Source organism: Anabas testudineus, chromosome 7 (genome assembly GCF_900324465.2).
Source record: "Anabas testudineus chromosome 7, fAnaTes1.2, whole genome shotgun sequence".
Taxonomy (NCBI): Eukaryota; Metazoa; Chordata; class Actinopteri; order Anabantiformes; family Anabantidae; genus Anabas; species Anabas testudineus.
Genome location: NC_046616.1, coordinates 23,640,336 through 23,661,010, shown reverse-complemented (window position 1 = coordinate 23,661,010; position 20,675 = coordinate 23,640,336). Strand labels below are relative to the sequence as shown.

Sequence of the window (20,675 nt, the reverse complement as noted above, 5' to 3'; positions counted from 1 at the left end):
TCTCTCATTTCTTTCCTTGATTTTTCCTGCACACTACCTGTTTCCCCGTCCTTTCTGCTTCATGTATCTACCCTTGTTTGCATTAAATATCTCCTTGGGGAAATTGTGGACAGGCTGCCCCCTGGAGACGCTAAGGGTTTAGGGTTCAGTGTCTTGTCCAAGGACTTTTCAACATGTGGCCAGGAATTAGAAGGTAACCAGGAATTAAATCAACAACCCTGGGATTTGTGCCCTAGCAACTAAGCCATGGTCCCTAAAGAGTCAATGTGAAACTGAAAAATGTATTATTTTTGAGAAAGGTGGGACAGCATACATACAGTATATATCTTGGGGATCACCAGATCAAGTTCTTTTGGTCAGTTATAGTATACATGTATACCTACTGCACATTGAAGCTCCTGCTTTACGCAACATTTATATATAGGCTTAAATTATGGATATATTGATATTGTAGGAATGAAATTAAAAATAACTGGAAGAACATCAGTTCTGAAAGAAGTTTTCAGAAACGTTTTCAGAAAAACTTTGACAGTGGTTGCATATCACTGATGCACAAGTCTTCGTACTTCAAAAATACCAACTGGTCACCTTCAAAATGGTGTATCTTTTGATGGAGGCAAAAAAGGAAGAGCTGGTTTCTGCAGCAACATGGTTCATGTACCACCAACTAATAAGCACATTATCAACAGATTAAATCATGCACTGATTTTGGAATTGCTGTTGCTGAACTTTCAGCATGACACAGTGGACAACATGTCAGTATGGGCTAAGTGTTTGCAGTAGCTCTATCAAGATATTACACGTGATGACATTTTAGATATAAAACACTGACTCTGTACAACCACACTCCTTTCAGGTTGCTGTAAAAGGTCCCTGCCCTCACTGGTTCAGAAATGGAGTTCCTGGACGATGTCATGCTTGCAGAGCTTGACCACCTGCAGCTCTACAATGAATCATTCTTCCAGAACAACCTCAGCAATCCCTTCAATGAGACGGACACCTTATTGCCAACGGGGGTGAAGGTCACCATCGTGGTCGTCTACATGATTGTCTGTGTCATCGGCCTGGTGGGAAACTTTCTGGTCATGTATGTCATTATAAGGTAAGAGGAACATGACTTTCTGCAGGAATATAGTGTGTTGGTTTGATGTTTCTAGGATCCTAGACAAATGAGGGTAAGAGTCTTGGAAAAAAAACAACAGAAAGCCTGAATGTAAGTTTTTTTAATGCAAGCCCTAGTAGCTGAGGAACCTATAGCCGAGACACCCACTTCAGTGACAGGAACGTTGATATGACCTGAGCTTTTTAGCTGTTTAAGATGTTGTGAGGATGAAGTTTTATTCCAGTCACACCTCAGTGTCACTACAGCTGCTCTGTCTCCCTCCAGCTGTCAGAGGTTCAGCCACGCCAGTAACGCTCGTTGATACTGATGCTGAATCATTGTTATATGAATAAGTGCAATGATTGCAAGAAAATTATTCGATGAATATCAATGTTTCTTTTTAACCTTTGGCTTTTTAATGTGATTAATTGAATGTTTTACCTGATTAGACACCTAAACCTGAGAATGAACAGTGTGCTAGGGCTAGCAGGCACATGCAACCACATGTGTGTACTCATGCTTAGTTGTGTAGATATTTTTGTGAAAGCTTGGCAGGGAACTGTCTGGTCTTACAGGTCATGTGTGCCATTGTGTGTGCGTGTGCATTCTTTTGTGAATCTGATTGAATCAAGCATAGGTGGACACATGGGTGTGTGTGTTAGTGTATGTGTGCAGTCAAGGTTGGCCCGATGGGCAGCTGCTGTCTGCTCAAGTATATCATGTTGAACCAGTAGACTGTGTGTATGTGTGTGTGTGTGTGTGTGTGTGTGTGTGTGTGTGTGTGAGAGAATGGCTTCGTTGTTGTTGGAATATTTTGCAGAACAGTTCCTCTGTATTGAAGCTCAAGATTTTTTTTTCCACAAAGACGTCATATGAAACAGGCTGTGTAGCACGTTATTGACAGCTTTGTCTTTGCGTCTTCTTTTCAAATATGGATATGTGTTATGGAAGCGATACATTTTTCTCTATACTGCCTGTTAAATACATTACTATATAGCTCTAAAATCTTGTCTTTGTTCCATTATTTATAGACTTAACTGTACATAATGCATCATTTTTAACCATGTGACCTGCTCTGCTTTAGTGCAAATTCAACTTTTTGAACCTTTTGTGTCCTTAAATGGCTTTGTACTGATAGATTAAGCCCCTGAGTCTGAGAAACTCATGCATGTCCATGTTTATAATACTGGATTTCTCAGACAATCAATTCCATGAATTCATCTGCTTTCACTGAACTTAGACTGCAATTTAACTTCCACTTTCATGAAATAGTCTTCACTGAGTATACTATAAACAGTGTTTAAGTAAAGCAGGAGGCTCATGTTAATGTTGTACTGGAGAGTTGAAATGAAAAGGAAATAATTACATGTTGGAAATTTTAGCTTGTGTGTGTGTGTGTGTGTGTGTGTGTGTGTGTGTGTTACATTGTCTACATTGTCTCCATGTTTCCATTACTACCTCTATTTTAGGTAATTACTATCATTGTTAAATGCCTGTTCTCACTCCGATCTCTATATCTAGTTTCGTACACACAGTTTTAGGTACAGAAGTCTCTTTCTCTCTCTCTCTCTCTCTCTCTCTCTCTCCACACACACACAAACACACACACAAGGAGTTACTCTGTCCATCTTCCTGTCTTGGAAATTACTCCTACACATACTCACATAAATGTACTGTACATATACGCCTTTGGCACCACACAAACATACATATTTACATGCCCACACACACAGAGGTGTTGAATTACCACTGTAGTTACTTCGCCCTCTCACTCAGTTACCCCTCAGCAAAGATGGCCGCCCTGGACAACTTGTCCTCATCATGGGTATTAGAAGCATTTTACTGTGTCAGGTTAGATAAAGGGGCTGTTGCATAAGATGGCAAATTACAACACAGGCCTGCCACCAGATGAGGCAGAGTGCTCTGCAAAGTGCAGGTCTCTGGCCTCATTAGCCTCTAATCCCCCAGCAAAGATTCAGCAGTTAATTTTTGTGATTGTATTGGATACTTTTACTCATGCACACTGCCCTAGAGGTTTACTGAGGCCAACAATAAGTTTTACGTTGAGAAAGAGGAGGGCAAAGAACAAGACAAAATGTTGTTGTTGCTGTTGGAGACATACATGTGCTTGAACAGCCGAAGGTTGGTGGTCAGGAGGTTAATGGAGTGAAATGAAAGGTCTTAAGTACTGAGGGTTTTCAGAAAAAGGATAAAATAAATCTGTAGCAAGGTGAATGAGGTGCAGACTGTCTACTCACTGTGTTGGAATTATATTTTTAAAAGATAATTTTTAAATAAATATATGTATTTTAAAAAGAATATCAGTCACTTTGAGTAGGCATTCAAACCTCAACGTTTATCAGTTCATTTGGGGAAGGGAAAGTTCAGTGAGGGAAGGGAGTTTGATGATGCTCACCAGATTGGAAACTGTTAAAAAGAGTTTCTAAAAAGTTTGGAGTAACAGTTGACTTTCAGGCAGGTTGTGTACAAGAGAGAATGGAGAACATTCAACACCATGGTTATTGGGATCCTATATTTTGTTTTTTAGTTGATTACACTTCAAGTTGTTTCTTTGCAGAAATTTCTATATGGTCCCCTAACCCATGCAACATTAGATACATTTCATAAAAAATAAAACAAACAAAAACACGTTTTGCTTTGATTACTGCATGCATTCGTTTTGGCATCATTCCCATAAGCTCATGTAATGTCGACATTTATTTATATCCATAGTTGCATTCATTTCTCAATAGGGTTAAGGTCTGAACTGTGGGCCGTAGTGGCCAAACCATGTGTGAAAATTATGTTGTCTATATCTATGTCTCCTGCTCCCTGAAGCACTCTTTCACAATTTGAGTTCAATGAATCCTGACATTGCCATCTACATTCAGATAGTCATCTAACTAAAATTGTGTTGCTAACTTCAGTAACTATCCAATAAAAGCCTATTAGCTATTTGTTTAGTAAAATGTTTAGGCTCAGTTGATTATATCAACAGAGACTTGTACATTGTTCACTACTTTATTAAGTTAGTTGTTAAATGGGCTTTTGGGCAAATGGCTACTCTCGACAAATTAGTGCCACCTTTTAGCAAAAATCTGGTTCAGTGGTGTGTTTTTTGGGCACTTCTACTTCAAGTTGGACTTTCCTAAAAACAAAACACAGTGGACTTTCAACCTTTGCCTAGTCTTGCTGCCTTGACCAATACCTTTTTCTAAATCTAACCATTTAACCTTATTGCCTAACCCTAATTGCCATTTTCTTAAGGTTCATTTTCTGGCTAATATTGACAGCTCCCTGTCACATTTTATCTTTATCTCCAATCAGATGCTCTTGTCTACTTCTCTCAGTGGGGCTACAAAAGTATAGGCAAATCCGACAGCAGCTTCCCACTATTTACTGACACTGGTTGCCGCTGACTTTTGCAGCAACAAATTAAACTGGTTGTTAGGTGATGTGACATCAGTTTCAACAGTCAAAATCAACTCCCACTTAAATAAATTACTCATATACATCCATTTATTATTCTATTCATGTCCTCTTAAGGGAGTGCTGGAGCCTATCTCTGCTGTCAGTGGGCAAGATGCAGGATACACCCTGGACAGGCCGCTAGTCTATCACAACAAGTTTACTTATTTCAATAAATCAACAAATCAAGTTATATTTCCAAATCAAAACTTTCATTATTAGGAACAAGGACATATTAATGAGAAGTATTGATATCCTTCATCCATTTTTCATGTGTAGATGTAAAACATGTCTTTAAAGTGGTCTAAAAAGGTCTTAAAGTCTTCCAATTTGACTTGTTGAAACCTGCAGAAATATTTTGAAACATTGCACAAATAAGCTGTTACACAATATGGGCAATACAGAAGATACCAACTTCCATCAACTAAGACTGAACCAAGCTGAAGTAATTCAGTTTAATGTATACCATCTAATACAGTATAAGGACATGCTAACTGCCTACATTATGTATGCATGGTGAACAGGTTCATTATCCTGGTTGTCAGAGCACACTAAATAGCTTAGGATAATCTCATTGCAGGTCATCAGCCGAGTGCTTTGAATTTAAAGATGGTTAATTATCCCAAAGACTAAAAGAATGGTACTTGGTAATAAGAAGAGGGATAATGGGTAATGACATATACTCATATCTTATCCTGGCAGGATGTAGCAAGTAATAATGGGCTGCCTGACCAGCCCACCCTATTCATATAATAAAGTTGTGACATTTTGGTTGGGGTTTTTAAGATATACTTAAAGCTTAGAAAAGTCTGAATCATTATTTTTCAGCAAATTGGAAGTATTGACATTTAACCTACACAAACACATGCCCACACATGCACATTTACCAGATTTTCTTGAATGTAAAAGGCAAACTTGAACAACCCCATCACATTCCCTAGTTTTCTACTGTTTACAGTGGTAACGTACTAAAAGGTCCAGAAGTTTGACTCCCAGTTACTCCTGGTCACATGTTTAGGTGTCCTTGGACAAGAAACTGAAACTCTGTGGTGGTGCCGTTATCTATGTCTGGCAGGTGTTCTACAACAATTTCCCCAAGGGGGTTAATAAACCATCTCATTATTAAAACGTTCTAGTGGAATTTTATCTTTTTTTTTTTGTCTTCAATACTGCAGTGCCATTGCTTAGAGATTACTCACTCTTTATGTTAACAAAAGCAAACACAGACTGCAGTCTTAAAGTACTGTAAAATTTCTGGTGAAGCTACCTCACACTGAGGAGAGACACAGAGAAAAAAAGACAAGTGTGTGTGTGTGTGTGTGTGTGTTTGTGTGTTTGTGTGTGTAATGGAAGGAGGTAGGGACAGTGGGAGGTCAGTATAGTGAGACAGAAGAAAAAACCAAGATGACAAAGACTCAGACGAACACTGGATTTGTGCAGTGGGTGGTTTGCTTGGTTATTATGTTGCAAACAGAGAGAGATCGAAATGACCCCAAGGATTATGTCAACTGGACATGTTCCTGTTAAAGGAAGGAACAAAATTAGAGCAAGACAGACAATACATCAATACAAGAGGCAGCAGACTACAGATTAAACATATCATACAATATGTTACAAATGGGGTTTTTAGAAGATCCAAAAATGCACAAATGAATAAGAAAGGAGTTTATTGAAAAAAGATGATAATGGGATTGTACAGGAACCGGGCAGGGAAAACAGGGGACCGAAGGCTCATGGCAGGGAACAAAGTAACAAAAGAACATGGCTAGAATAGAACAGGCACAAAACATACAAAGTAATGACCAAACTAGAAATGTGACAGAGCACAAAGTAACGAACAAAAGCATGGAGACAAACTGGCAAAAGTAATAACAGAAAACGCTACCAAAATGGGAGGCAACACACATACGAGGAGGAGGCACAAAGTCCAGGTTCAAACAAAGTCCAACAAACATGAAACAAGTCCAAGCACAAGGCAACAAACAAGACACAAACTAAGAGGTTAATGGCTGGAGAGCAGTACAAACACTGACTAAATGGAGGGAGAGCGAGCCGATGCATAGGGAAAACAGATGTTATCAAGGTGAGTGGGCAGAGGGAAGATGCAGGTGGAGCTGAGTGGAGTGACAGACACAGACAGAGGGCACAGGACATGAACCAAAGAAGGGCATTGCAAGTGGCTGGGAAACCGAGAGACAGGAGTGTGGGTAGGTGAGTATGAGTGAGAGACAGACAGAGAGGGTAAGGACAAGAAAACAAACCAAGAGGAGCAGGATTGTAACACAATACGCAGCAAATCTGAGATCAAATGAAAGTGAACCGAGTATATTGGCTTCATTGATTGAAGCACCTTCATTAATCCTTGACCCTTGATGAAAACAGGAGATAGGACGGAAACCCTAGAGACTAGACACCGGTTGTGGTGCTGGTGGTGGTGGAAATGAGCTAGGGAGAGGTTAATGAAAACCTTTTGACATTGAGAGTCCTGCACAAGGTTTGGTAACCCACACGTAACCCACAAAAGTTCTATAAACAGCAAACAGGAAAGAATAATATAAAGGCACAGTTAAGGAAAACTAAACTAATAATCTGTAATAAATTAATAATGTAATAATGAGTAAGGAATTGAATCCAGCTGACTAACAGGAACTGGACGATATGTGGACTAGTTATCTTAGCCTGCCTTTGCATTAAGTCATTGAGCAAACCCTTCTTACAACTACATCCAACCTGGAAATATTTAACTGATAACAGGTCCTTGTCTAACGTTACATCCAGCATCCTTGCTAACCACTTCCTTGCAACTCACTAGGTAATAAAATGCCCAATTAAGTTATTCATTCAAAACAAAAGCTTCAGCTCAACATAATCCAGCCAGTGCATTACATTCCTCAGAAAAAACTCTGCCACATTTGCAGTTTAGTTGCATATGAATGTCATTTTTTGGAGACAAGCTTTGAAAACTATACACTGGGGCTGAGCCATATATCAAATCAATTTGATTTTGGTTGTTGTCTGTCTTGGAAAGTCACTAAATTGAGATTAGTTCTTCCTCTGCTCTCAGTTTGCTAATCAAAAATTCACACAAATGATTGAAAAACATGCTAGAAAAGGCCTCTGGAAGAAGATGAGTTCAAATCAGGGAAATCATCCACCATCAACCTCATTTGAACAGAGCACCTGTTTGTAACAAATCCACAACTACAGGGATAAATAGACCCACACTGATTTGTCTAATTGGGACTGGAGCATTACATTATTTTAAAAGCTGTGTGGATGTGTCCCCCATCTTTTACACTGCAGTGGATGATGAACTACTTCAGGGCTGAACAGGCTGCAGAAATAATAACAGCAGCCCATAACTCTCAAGATACATTTGTGTTGTGCATACTGACAGACTAAAAACATCTGAAACCCTCAATTAAACGTTTAAACATTTATTACTTTCTAGCTCACGCATACCACATTGTCAGCAGCCCTTTTGCATGTTATCTCCATTAGTTTCCTCTCTTTCTTTTAGTGTATCCTATATATCCTCTCAAAACCAGAGGATCCTGCTTACTGTAAAAGTAGATGAACATTGTCCACTGGCTGCAGCAGTGCTTTGATGTTACAGTTCAAACTGGGTCATTCCCTTAAAGAAGTCCTTTTTTATGGGAATATCTGTCATAAACAAAAACACGTAGTCATACAAATTTCTATCAGGGAGGCACTACTCAAGTAGAGTTTAATCAGATTAAATATATCTCACAATCAAGCACAAATCTTTTTCTATGTTAAACAAACAATATTTAATCTCCTATGCAGTAGAATTCTGGACAGTGTATATATAGTGTATGTTGGGTATGTAGTTGCCTACCAACAGCGGTCCAAGAGAGGGAAAGCCATACACATGTGACAGGGCAATTGATGCCCAAGGCTGATCAATGCGTGTGGGGAGCGAAGGTTACTAATCTAATCTGATCTCACAGAAGAGTAACTGTAACACAAATTGCTGAATAATGTAATTCACGCCATGATCAGCAGGTATCAGAACCCATAATCAAGAAATGAACGCTATGTGTGGCTGAGATCTGTGCATGTAACTGGTGGGAGAGTATCAAATAAACTCAGTAGCATAGTGGTTTCAGAAAAAAAACAAAAAACTACCCACAGCTATATACTGTACCTGCTATTCACTGTATGTCACATAAACAAGTGTGTGAACAATGGCGCCAGTGGCACAATACCATCTATATGTTGGTAATCAATAAATATTCTTGAACTTAAAGGATGGGCTGCTGACATATGGGTGCCAGATTCATAAATCCATGTTTTAACACATCTGATCTGTTTGGTGACAGAGAGGGACCTAAATGATATGGGCAGGTTGTTCTAATGTTGTGGCTGATTGGTATAAAGTACACATACTCACACACACTGGAGGGAGTTTGCTCTAAACTCTCAACGTTAGGTTTACTTAGTGATAGAGGAAAGACAAAAAGTTCAGTTTGATTACTGGAGCAGGGCTGGACTGGATCCATTATCATTTAAATGCCAGAGCTAGTGAGAGATGGAAAGCTAAAGTAGCAGACAGAGGCTGTTCAATATACCTATTCTCTGTAAACAAAAAAAACGATAAAGGCGCAGGGGAAAAGGCGTCCAGAGGCATTAACTGAGTTTGTGTCTGTCTGGAAACTCTTTTTCAGTTTTCCCAGACATGTTATAGCACTTTCCCTGACGTCGCTTAAGCGTAGTGTATTTTCAGCTCTCAGCGCTGTCAGAAAACAGCAGAGAAGAGAAGTGTTAACTTTCTGCAGCAGAGCACCACAACGCAGGCGTGTTTTTAGCTCATAGCAAGAACAGGAGCCTCGAGCAGGGATTCCTACAAGCATCTGTTCAGCGCTACAGGCCCACAACAATAAAGAAGGTGAACCCGAGGGAGAGAGAAACCTCATGCTGAATTCAGGACAGAACACAGTGGATGGCAGGCTGAAGCTGTCTTTTTATCGCCAGGGAAAAAGTGATGCTGGGAGGGATTTTTGTAAAGGAAAAAGGGTTCTGTTTCCATAACAACAGACGGATCCATGTTGTGCATTTTTGGACAACACCGGCCCTTAGCATCAGATTTGAGACATCAAAATTGCATTGTTCCTTAGAGCGTAAAACATCCGGAAAAAAAGTGCTGCTGTAACTGGGCCAGGCCTGGGAACAAACAGGCCCAGGAAGTGTACAGCATCTCTCAGGTGAATGTGTCTGCTGGCAAGAACACAGCGCAACACATAATAAAAGTCTGCTTCAGTTCACGTCCAGCTGAATAGCTGGAATCAAAAATTACAGAAGGTTGATCACAACAGCAAAGCATTTTTAAAAGCTAAAGGATAAACTTCTGTCAGTCACAAAAATACATCTCACTCTATAATAAACTGTGGCAGATGGGAGACCCACTCAGCTCCAGCATGAGTCCACTGAAAAGATAAGATCTGTGGACCAATTTCAACTATTTTCACACATTTCACATTTTTTCCACAAATATAGATGCACCCCAATTTAATGTCATCTCTGTAATATTTTTGTTATTGCTATAATTTATGAATATGTTTTTTTATTATTTTTCTATTATATTTCACTCATTACACTGTGAGTATTTGTATTTATTTACTGTTACAATGTATTTATTCATTGATTCACTTGTCTTCCAACATTCATTTGGACTGATATATTTAAAAATCTTCAAATACTTTCACAGCAGAAATTTCAATATGTGATTAATTTAATTAATCAGGAAGCATCTCTTTAGTAAGATTATCTGCATAGAGGGGTGGCAATGGCGCAATGTTAGAGTGGTAACCCATCAGACGAAGTAGTGTAGTAGAGCATCCTGCCACACTGTAACTATACTCTAACTAATCACACTTTAATCACACTATTGTACTGTCAACCCTTAAGATATGTAAAAAGCTAAAATAAAAAAATATTGAAATTGGAATTGTCCCATGTCAGATCCTAAATATTTCCAATTCTGACGCCTTAAAAACCTTGGACTTCTTAAAAAACGAATTTCCATGACTTCTCAAACATGTGCATGCTTGACTCTTTTGTTAATATATTGGTTTGCCTTTAAAGTACAGTTCTGGAGGAGTGTTTTGACACGTATCTGGTGCTTTTACAATAAAAATGACGAGCAAAGTGTTGATGGCTGCGCTCTGAATGACTCATTTTTTGTGTAGCCCCTCGGCAGTTTTAAGAAAATTACATGTTGAGATTTTTTTTTTTTGATTTAGTGGGAGTGATTACTGAATACACATCAGGGGATGTTGGGTGTCAAACAGGGACATCTTTTAAAAAGTCTGTCATTAATGGTTTGTGTAAATTATATGAACAAAACTGGAAGACAACAAAACAATACAGAACAAACTTTGGAGGTGATACAGCTCAGCTGATCCAACAAAGCGAGAATCTTCAAAGGGGATGAGAGGAGGAATGAAGGATGAAGCAGAGTTTGGAATGAATCCACTAAGCTAGAACAGATATACTGTTTAAATGTGTGTGACCATATTTATCTTGCTCACCTCCCTACAACATTAAAATGACCATACTTTTGGTTACAAAGTGAGGGCTTAGTTTGAATAGACCATCTGCTGCAGATCAGAGCTGGCATTTGAAGTGAAGTATTGGTACCATGAGTCTGATTAGTTTGTGACTGGGCAAGAAGGTGCAAGATGTCCTTAGGGCCCACTTATCTGAATCTCCAATGGTAAACTGGCTGCTAGACTTGGACATATTATGTATTTATTGTGAAGAGGAATCCACTCTGAGATAGAAAAAAATAATTGGAAGCACAATTATTATTTATATTATAATGGTCTGTATTTACATAACAGGTCTTATTTTGGGGCCAGCCTTTATTTTCCTTTTGGGGAGATTGAATTAGAATTTTAGTGGACTATGAATAGCACACTCAGGATTTCAAATTGAAGTGATAATAGAAAATCAGTTACTACTATCAGTTCCTATAGTGTGTTCTATCGTCACTAACCACCATTGCGTTACATTATTTGTGTTTGTCTCTGTATCCTTGGGAGACATCTATTTCACAAGAAAAATAAAAAGGTATATATGTGTGTGTGTGTGTGAAGGTGTAGGTCAAGCTCAGGGGCGATAGTTACAGTTTTTTGTGAGAGTATAGATGGAAGCAGATGGGAACAGAGGCGGACATAAAGAGAGGTCAGTAAACAGAGTAGGAGGCACAGAGATAATGAGAGAGAAATAAAGGGCAAAGAGAAAGAGATATGAAATGAAAGATTATGAAGGAGGACGAGAGAGAAGGCATCCAATGTCACTTTATCTGATGCACTCATTTTTCATCTGCTCCACAGTTCCTTTTACTGAGTGTGCATTTGTGTATATTAAGTCATTATCAGTATTCATTCATTCTTGTTTTTCCTTCATCTGTCAACATTTGGAGAATAATGCACCTGGACAAGCATGTAACACAAACTGTGGTATCACTACATCATTTAATATTAGAAATATGGCTGATGCGCTTATTCACTTTCTGGCCACCAGGTAGATGAGCAGCCTGATATTAGTCTGATGATGTCAGAGTAACTGTAAACAAACAGTATAGTGCATTTTACTTGATGATGACCATATGTTTTCAATCTAATAATTGCAATTTGAATTATTTTCCATACTGTTACATTGTAGATTTTATACTTTGCAACAAAGCACAGAAGTAGAAGTAAAATGGCAATACTCATGTAAAGTAGAAATACCTCAAATTGTACTTTACTTACAGTGCTCTAGTAAATATAATTAGTTACCCTTCACCACTGTGAAGTGTGAAACAGTCCCAGAAGACATGTTTTGTCATTCAATGCCACAACCTGATTCCTACATTATCCCACAATTCAACTAAACGTGATTCATTCAACAGTACAGTTTAGTGTGGGTTACTGTTTTCCAATAACAGCTAATGTAGTTTCAGGCCACTGGCTTCAAGCAGCGATGCAGAGCAGGCTACACAGGTGCGTCAAGATCAATCCATTCTAACATAGATTGTGACACAAGCATCTCACAGAACTATTCTATTCTAGGACTATTAGCCAAGCTGTCTCCACAGTGAGCATGTCAGCTCGCTTGTCAGTGACGCTACATGCATGGAAATGTGACTTAAAGAATTTTATACTTCATGTGGGCGGCTTTTGAGCTCCAAGTACTTCCAAACTTAGGTTGCCTACATTTTGTACTGTTTTTGTACGGTCTCCTGTGTAGACAGCACTGAAGCTGTTACTATTCCTCTACTACTGCACTGCTCATTTGCTGGACCTATAAGCAGTTTGCAGATATTCCAGCAGCTGCTACATCAGCTTGATTGTAATGTTGGAAATTGATTGTTGCCCATAACACCTTTGCCCTGGGAATTTAGACTACTGTTTATGATGCACCTAATTTCAGGAAAATATTGCTATATAGATTGATATAGTCACTCTTTGTTTTATTAATCTGAACCACTATCAACAAATAACCAAAAAGAAGTTTAATAATGAGACAACTTCAAGGTTTCTATAACATGTCCAAAGACAGCTTGACCTCAATGTAGCCAGAAGAACCTTGGAGTCGAACCATTTATGTTAAGCCAAAATGGAAGCCATTTGCAATTAGGTGATTGCTGTTTAGTTGTAGAGAAATGTAATTCTTAGGAGACAAGGTTGCACATATGCAGTATTTATATATACAGACACTTTTATCCAAAGCAACTTACAAGGCAAAGGCTGCATAAGCCTGTCATACCACAGTCTCTTACATGGAAGGCATACACTATCCAGCCGCACTGGAGTAGCTTATACTATAATACTACAGGCACAGAAGGCCTTCACAGAGGCTCCAGATGTCAGGAAGAGAGTGGGCATCAGTCATTACCATCAGCTAGCTTTATCATTCAGCTGATTTATTTAGAACTCATCAATATTCTGTCCTCTTTGTATTATTATTATTAATATTATTTATTTATTTATTGGTTGAAAGGACTGCTGGCTAGAATACTGTATGTCTCTGTGGTAGAGATACGTTAAAAAAAAGAAAGCTGTAAAGCTGTAAGGTCATCTGTAGTATATGTGGAACCTTGAGAGACATCAAAGCCGCAGAGAACGACTGAAAGGGAGGTCATCTTCTCATATCTGCTAGTCCTTGAACCTGTATAACCCCTGAACATTCTACAGATGGGTTGATAATGTGTGTCTATTTCGTCCCTGTGCTCATCTCTAAAACCTCTCACTGTGAACTCCACATACACATCACATCAAAACCATAATATAGAAATGACTGTGTATTCTTGTTTATGGCTCTTAACCTGTTGTTGTGTCCTTGTTGCCTTTGTGTGTGTGTGTGTGTGTGTGTGTGTGTGTGTGTAATAACTGTGCCTTCCTCCTTTCTAATGACCATGGTAAATTATGAGGCCATTTACTCTGCACTTCAAATGAATCCCTCATATTTCATGCATGTGTCTGTAATAGGCACCAAATTTAGCAAGACTCCTGTGTCTTTGTAACACAGACACACACTCTTATTTGCATATTCCGTACACACTTCAAGGTTCTCCCTGTGGCTTCTATTCTGCTTTAATCTTATTGTCTCTGTTATTCATTTTTAATTTCACTTCACTGTATTGGCATTAAAAATGGAACAGCCTTATCAAGGTATCTGCACTGTACCAATTGTAAAAACTGGGATCTTTTAGTGATTATTGCTCACATTTTATACATTGCTGCACATGTCAGCATTTGTTTCCTGTTATCGTAATGTTTTTTTGTTTTTTTAACCTGAACCTAAAAACAGAGATAAATATGAAAATGATCATATGAATCAGTGTAATCCTGCAGATATAGAAAAGATGCTTAATTTGTTTTAGGGGAATTGTTAGGTTAAGTTAGGGTAACAGTTTCACCCTTTGAGGTAAAGAAGGCTAAGCTAGGTTAAGCATCTTACAGTCCGGATTCACAGATTTAGAAGTGCTAAACAAAATAACAAATACCCATCTCAAGCATGTCTTCTGAAAAAATAAAACGTCACATTTGATACAATATCTGAGAAATCTTCTTGTTGTAAGAGGAGCGAGAACTGTCTGTACCGTCTCTGAATGGAGGTAGATCTTCTGTAGTGTGAGGCGTTCAGGGACAGTACAGAGAGCAGGTCATCTGCATTTTCAAAGCCGTCAACAAAAATCTGTGGATGCTTGATCCAAAGAATGGATTTTGAGAATGGTGACCTATAGCCACATAGCATAATTAGGCTGGCTTCTATCCAATGGACAGTGGCTCATGGAATAAGCAGAAACACACTGACACAGCAGGCCCTGAATGTTTATTAAAATATGTTGTTAATATATTTGCTGTGTACCTGAAGTATTAATAAAAAAAAAAGAAAGCGGCTCGCTGTGTTTTCAGTCTCACATCCCTGCTAGTATTGTTTCAGATATGACTCAAGCTCACAAGCTCACCTCTAAAAAAAAACGTGACGCCTGACAGTAGTACTATGCACTTACTGATGACGGCTGTTTTGCAAAGTGGCATTCCAGCCCTGCAGGCTTCTTAAAAAGCTTTTATAGCACTAGAGGTTTAGGCGCACTCTAGATAACTTCAAGGTTGTGCTGTGATAAAGAACATTGCCCAGCTCAGGTTGACGGCTGCCATGTGGCTGCCAAAACCCAAATCCTGTTTCTTCCTCAGAAACGGTGTGAAGTCGTCACCTGTCACATGCACCAGGATGTGTTGATTGTAGTCTCTTCATAAAGGACTGACAGCTAGGCTGGCCGCATCCATAGTTCACAGGTGCTGCAGCATAACGTAGCATCACCGAGACTTAGTTTTAATCCAGTCTTGATATGCTGTAGTTTTTTACTCACCTGACTTTTATTTTCCAGTGTGTTTGGTCCAGATTCTCTGACTTGGTGTTTTTCATGTGTGAATGTTTTTACAGGCTACATCAATAAGATGCAGAAACCTGTGTGTTGCCTAAATCTTAAACTAAAGGTAAACAGTTCAGGAAACAGTTGCAGCTGCCTGTTCACTTATAACTGTGAACATATGCTAATAACTGAATGTATTATTGTTTTAATCAACATCCTTGGCAGCTGGCCAGTAAAAATAGTGATTTTTTGAGCATGAGTATGAGGGTGTAGGGGATTAAATTAGGATTTTTCACCCAGTGCCAGCAGAAATTAGGACCTTTAATCCTTCAGGTGCAAACACAAGCTTGCATTGCAGAATGGAACAACTCTGATAATTTCCCCAAGTTGTTTTGCACCACAGTATTTTTGTAGATGCTTAGAGAGAGTCCCTGCAGACATTTAAAGCTTCGCCAAATCTGCTTGCAGTCACGCCGGCGGCGCACCCAGACCCCAATCCTGTTAGTTCCACTGCCCCTGAGTTTTAACTCTGATAAAGACTGATAGATGGTCAGTCTCTTTCATGCTCCCACTTCTTTCCCCGTAAAGCCGGCCTGAGCCTGAAATCTGTAACCCTCAACGGACATTTAGAAGATATTTCCTTGTGAATCATCTGGAAGACGGGGAGATGTTTGAACAGAGCCTCATAAGACACATGGCTCCACTTGAAGTCTGCTTTTAACTCAGTGATCATTCACAATTTACCTGCTCTTCCTGATTCCAATTTTTTTCAGATAAGCTAATGAATATAAGCTGAAAACAAGACCCTTTTTAATCAAAGTGTTTGTGCTTCCCCGCACTTAATTTTTGCCATTTAAATATTGGGCTGTCAGTCACTGATTACAGATTCCAAAATGAAACCGACACCATCTGCAGAAAAACACATGATGAAGATGACAGTTTGTCAACATCTGTGCTGTCCCCGTGAGAAAACCATTCCAAGCCACATTAAAGTATCACACATTGTCACTCTGAACATCTTTGCATCCTGACAGCATTTCTGTGTGCTTTACAGTTTATGGCTTTGTGAGACTGTGGACATTTTTAGTCTTCTTCCCTTACATCAAAAACTTGTAATAAAGGGTTATTTAAGAGTACGTTAAGAGTACACAGAACATTAAGAGTATTTACCACCTATGTTACCAAGTTAAATTAACATGTTCTGATCCCACAGCATCACATAATGATTCTTCCCACTTGGTATTTTAATACTGACGCTAAAGTACCAAAGACAACTTGGTTAGAAACTTGAAGGTTAGGTTATGTTCAGTCATGAAATAAGTACTGACTAAAATGGTCTTGTTACAACACCCAATGTCACACAATCAATCCCTGTACGTCTTACATTGATGCTTCCCTTGGCATCCCAATACTGACACACAAGGGTACCTTTAAAGTCAGTATTGAGATGCAGTGGGAAGCATTATTATACACTGTGGGATCAGAATGTGCTCAAATTAACATGAATCCATGCATGGATTTTGGCATCTGAAGACTGGAGTGAGCAATCTGAGCTAGTGACACACACTCAGCTTGGCCCAGCTTGACACACTAAGCTGGGCCAAGAGTGAGCATCTGTTGCTCTCGAATTTTGCTGTTTCCCGGACTGCTGCCTCTCGTCTGATTGGCAGTTCATCATAACAAATCACAGCACAGAGAAGGCAAGTGATGAAGGCAAGCGACCAATGAGGTCAAGGGCATACATGGAAGACTAATTTTTCATCTTCATCTCATCATAAGTTTCCAATACAATAATTTTTTCACAGCAACATTGTCATCTGGAATGAAAGGTTGCTTTTCAATTACAGATTAGGGAACTGGGGTATAACGGACTACTACTGCCACTAGGGTTGTTTAAATTAAAGGAACTGTTGGCTATGTGAAAATGCCAGGGCCTCCTAAGTCTCGAAGGGCTTTTCATAGACTTGTTTCGGTATTGAAATGTTACATCTGCTGGCCTTCAGAGTGGGAGTAGTCAATGAGGAGGTGTGACAAGAAGTACAGGCATTGTCTATAGTTATGTTATTTTGCCTTTTTGGGAAATGTCTCTCTGTCTCCTTTTGTGTTTTTCCGGGATATTTAAGAGACATACGTATGTTGTAGAATGAAATTTAGTCAACATCTACATCTGTCTACATCTTAGTAAAGGGAAAAGTCATTTGCCAAAATTGTCTGAATCACTTTAGATTTTTCTTTCCTTCATGTTTTGATTCTGTTCTTGAACAGTCTCTGGCTGATTTAACAATACAGTAGAATGAGATTGGGGTCATTATCTAAAGCTGTGTTAAAGTGGATTTTAACAAACTATTTTTGGACTGTAGATTTTGCTGAAAAAGTTACACACAATATGTCCATGTTAGGGTGTGTGGACACACCAGAATTTCTTTTGTCTCAAAACAAATGTCACATCTTCTCAATGTGTTCTTCTTGATGCTCTGCTGATTTTTCAGCTGCATAAACAACACTTAAGCACAAATGTTTTGCTGTGTTGAGGCAGATGGTTTTAAAGATCCAGACACTGCTTAGGCCCTTTACTTTGTCTAAATACATTTGTGGTTTTTCCCTGGTGCAGGTCTGAGACAGAATGGGAATACAGATAAAATACCAACAGGAAATTGCTTTAATTTGAAGAAAATGGAACACAATAACAAAACTGTATATTTTTCATTTTTTGTGTTGTGTTTGTGTGTGTTTGTGTGTGTGTGTGTGTGTGTGTGTGTGTGTGTGTTGGGGAATATGTACTGTACAGCACTTATCATTTCTTTTTCACATAGCTCATTGGACTGATTGGCCAGTTATGAGTTGGAGATGTGACATACTGGAGTAATGAGATGAAAAGGAAAATCAAATGGACCTCAGAATCTATTTTTATGCTTTAAACTTAATGATATACTTTACTGATCCCCTTTTTATTTAAATTTAGGTTTTTGGCACCACTACAGGGTTCTGGTGTCTTGTCCAGGGACACCTCAACAAGTAGCAAGGAGGAATGGGGAATCAAACCACTAACTCTAGAGTTTGTAGGCAACTGCTCTACCACCTGAGCTACTGCCCATCTTTGCTGGCCTCTCTTTAATTTTTTTGCACTGCCGGTGTCCGTAGGACCAAACCTGGCCTTTTTGTGCGAGCAGGAATAAATGTTGTGATCTAAGAATTAGCCAAGAGTGCACCAGATGGTGATTTCCCTAAAGACACGAATGTTCCTTTTGCAAAGTGCACTCAGTCCGTGTCAAACTGTGAAGACATGTCTCTAATGTTCAGACAAGTTGGAGTGATAAGTACCAATGTAATGCTGTTGGATTTCACACTTTGCCTCCACATATTCAATTGTGTGACAACTTTTTTTTTTTAATACAGTTAGCAGCAACAAGCTGTGTGGAGGCAGAATTAGCCCCTACTGAATCCCCACATAGATACTGATACCTGAAAATCTGTCCAGACTGTTGTAAACATCTCCTCCTGTAGAAGTTGTAAAATGAGAGGCTCATAATATTTCAGAGTTTATATATTCAAAAGGTTAGAGGACGTCACCCATATGCTTGGTTCTGAAAGAAAGATCCAAGTCCCAGCTCTGGCTCAAATTCTGCTGATTAGAAGAACCAATTCTTGTAAAACTAGTCGACTAAATAAACTCACAGATAGGTTGTCTTATTCTTACATTACTTCTGATGTTGCTGCTTTTTTCCACCATGAATGTGGTTCTTTCAGGGGCAAGAAATGGAAGGTTTTAGACTGGCCAAGTCAATCTCCAGACTTAAACCCTATAGAGCATTTTACCTGCTTAAGAGGAGACTGTAGGGAGTAACAAAACAAACAACACCTGAATTAGGCTGCAGCGAAAGCCTGGAAAACATCACAAAGGAGAATGCAAAAATGTGGTGATGTTACAGTAGGCTTGAAGCAGTTACAGAGCCAGTTTAAACAACATGCATGTCTTGCAGCACAGTTTTTGGTTGATCACAACATCATAGAAATATCAACAGTTTTTTCCTACATTATAAAGGAGCTGTGTTATCAAAATATATAATGTGCTGTTCTAGCATTCATTTGATGCATAATAAGTGCAACCCACTAAATGGACTTTTTAATGAGATGAAGAGCAAGAAAGTACTATTAATTAGAGCCTTACACGATAGAAGATACTTTTGTTTGACTTGTAGTTCACTTGCTGAACTGTAATTGGTGTAGGTGCTAATGGACACATGGACAAGTAGGAAAAAAAAGTGAATCATTTCTTATATGGACCAGATACATGAGGACAATGGTTAATGGGTACTTGAATGAAATCGATCAGGTCATGATGATGAGGAATCTTTAAATACATGCTTGTAAATTGATGCAGTATATCAGTTCCTGCAAAATGTCTTTCAGTGCAGATGTGGTTTCAAAAATATGTTTGGTCATTTGGTTACTAATCTGTCTTTAAATCTGGTTTCTGTATGATTTCTGATTCGTTCATTTGCTTCAGAACAGATTATGGGACACAAAGTAGGAAGATGTCAGAATTTGGCGTGTTTCATCTAGTTTCTACATATGGCAGAGCAACATGTGGTTTGGCAGAAATGCATAATTTCTCCAGACTGGCAATGAATTGTACCTAGCTAGGAGCCCAGTTCCTCAAAGATATGCACATGCATGTGCTATGCCATACACTCATGCACGTTCACACACACACAGCCTTAGCGGGGTTAACAGCGTGTGCAAGCATCCCTGCTCTGGGCCTTTGTGAGCCATTTCCCCTAATGAGGGCCGCAGATGGTGAAACAGAGCCAGACCATTTGCCATCATCATAGCTAATTTGTGCTCCGCCCGGCCTGAACATAGCACCACTTCTACCCTGATCGCACCTTTTACTGGCAGGTCTTTGGACTTTCTCCTGATTCTTAACAATGGCGAGCCAGACAGATTTTTGATCAGGGAGCATTTCATTTCCATTACAGTAAGCAGCGACATGGGGGTTTGATCATTAATGAGTAAAAGGAAATGAATGTGGAAATACGGTGGTGATTTGTGCTGTTTTGATGAGTACGGCTGATGTTAGTGAGACCATCTTGCAAGTCAGTGTGATGTCAGCAAAACAGTAATCACATGGCCTGCTGAGGTGTCCTTTAGGCAGAGATGGAAATACATCTGCTGTTAGTACTGTAATGAAGAGATTTTTTGTGTACTTTGTTAGTT

General features: G+C 39.1%; 1 protein-coding gene across 1 annotated transcript in view; it reads left to right on the top strand.

The window, feature by feature from the left end:
* oprl1 (opiate receptor-like 1) overlaps positions 1 to 20,675 on the top strand; it is an 82,199-nt gene that overhangs the window by 6,892 nt on the left and 54,632 nt on the right. Inside the window, 1 exon segment of the mRNA XM_026368403.1 lies at positions 857 to 1,102. Coding sequence (XP_026224188.1) covers positions 894 to 1,102 — 209 coding nt within the window. The 5' untranslated portion in view covers positions 857 to 893.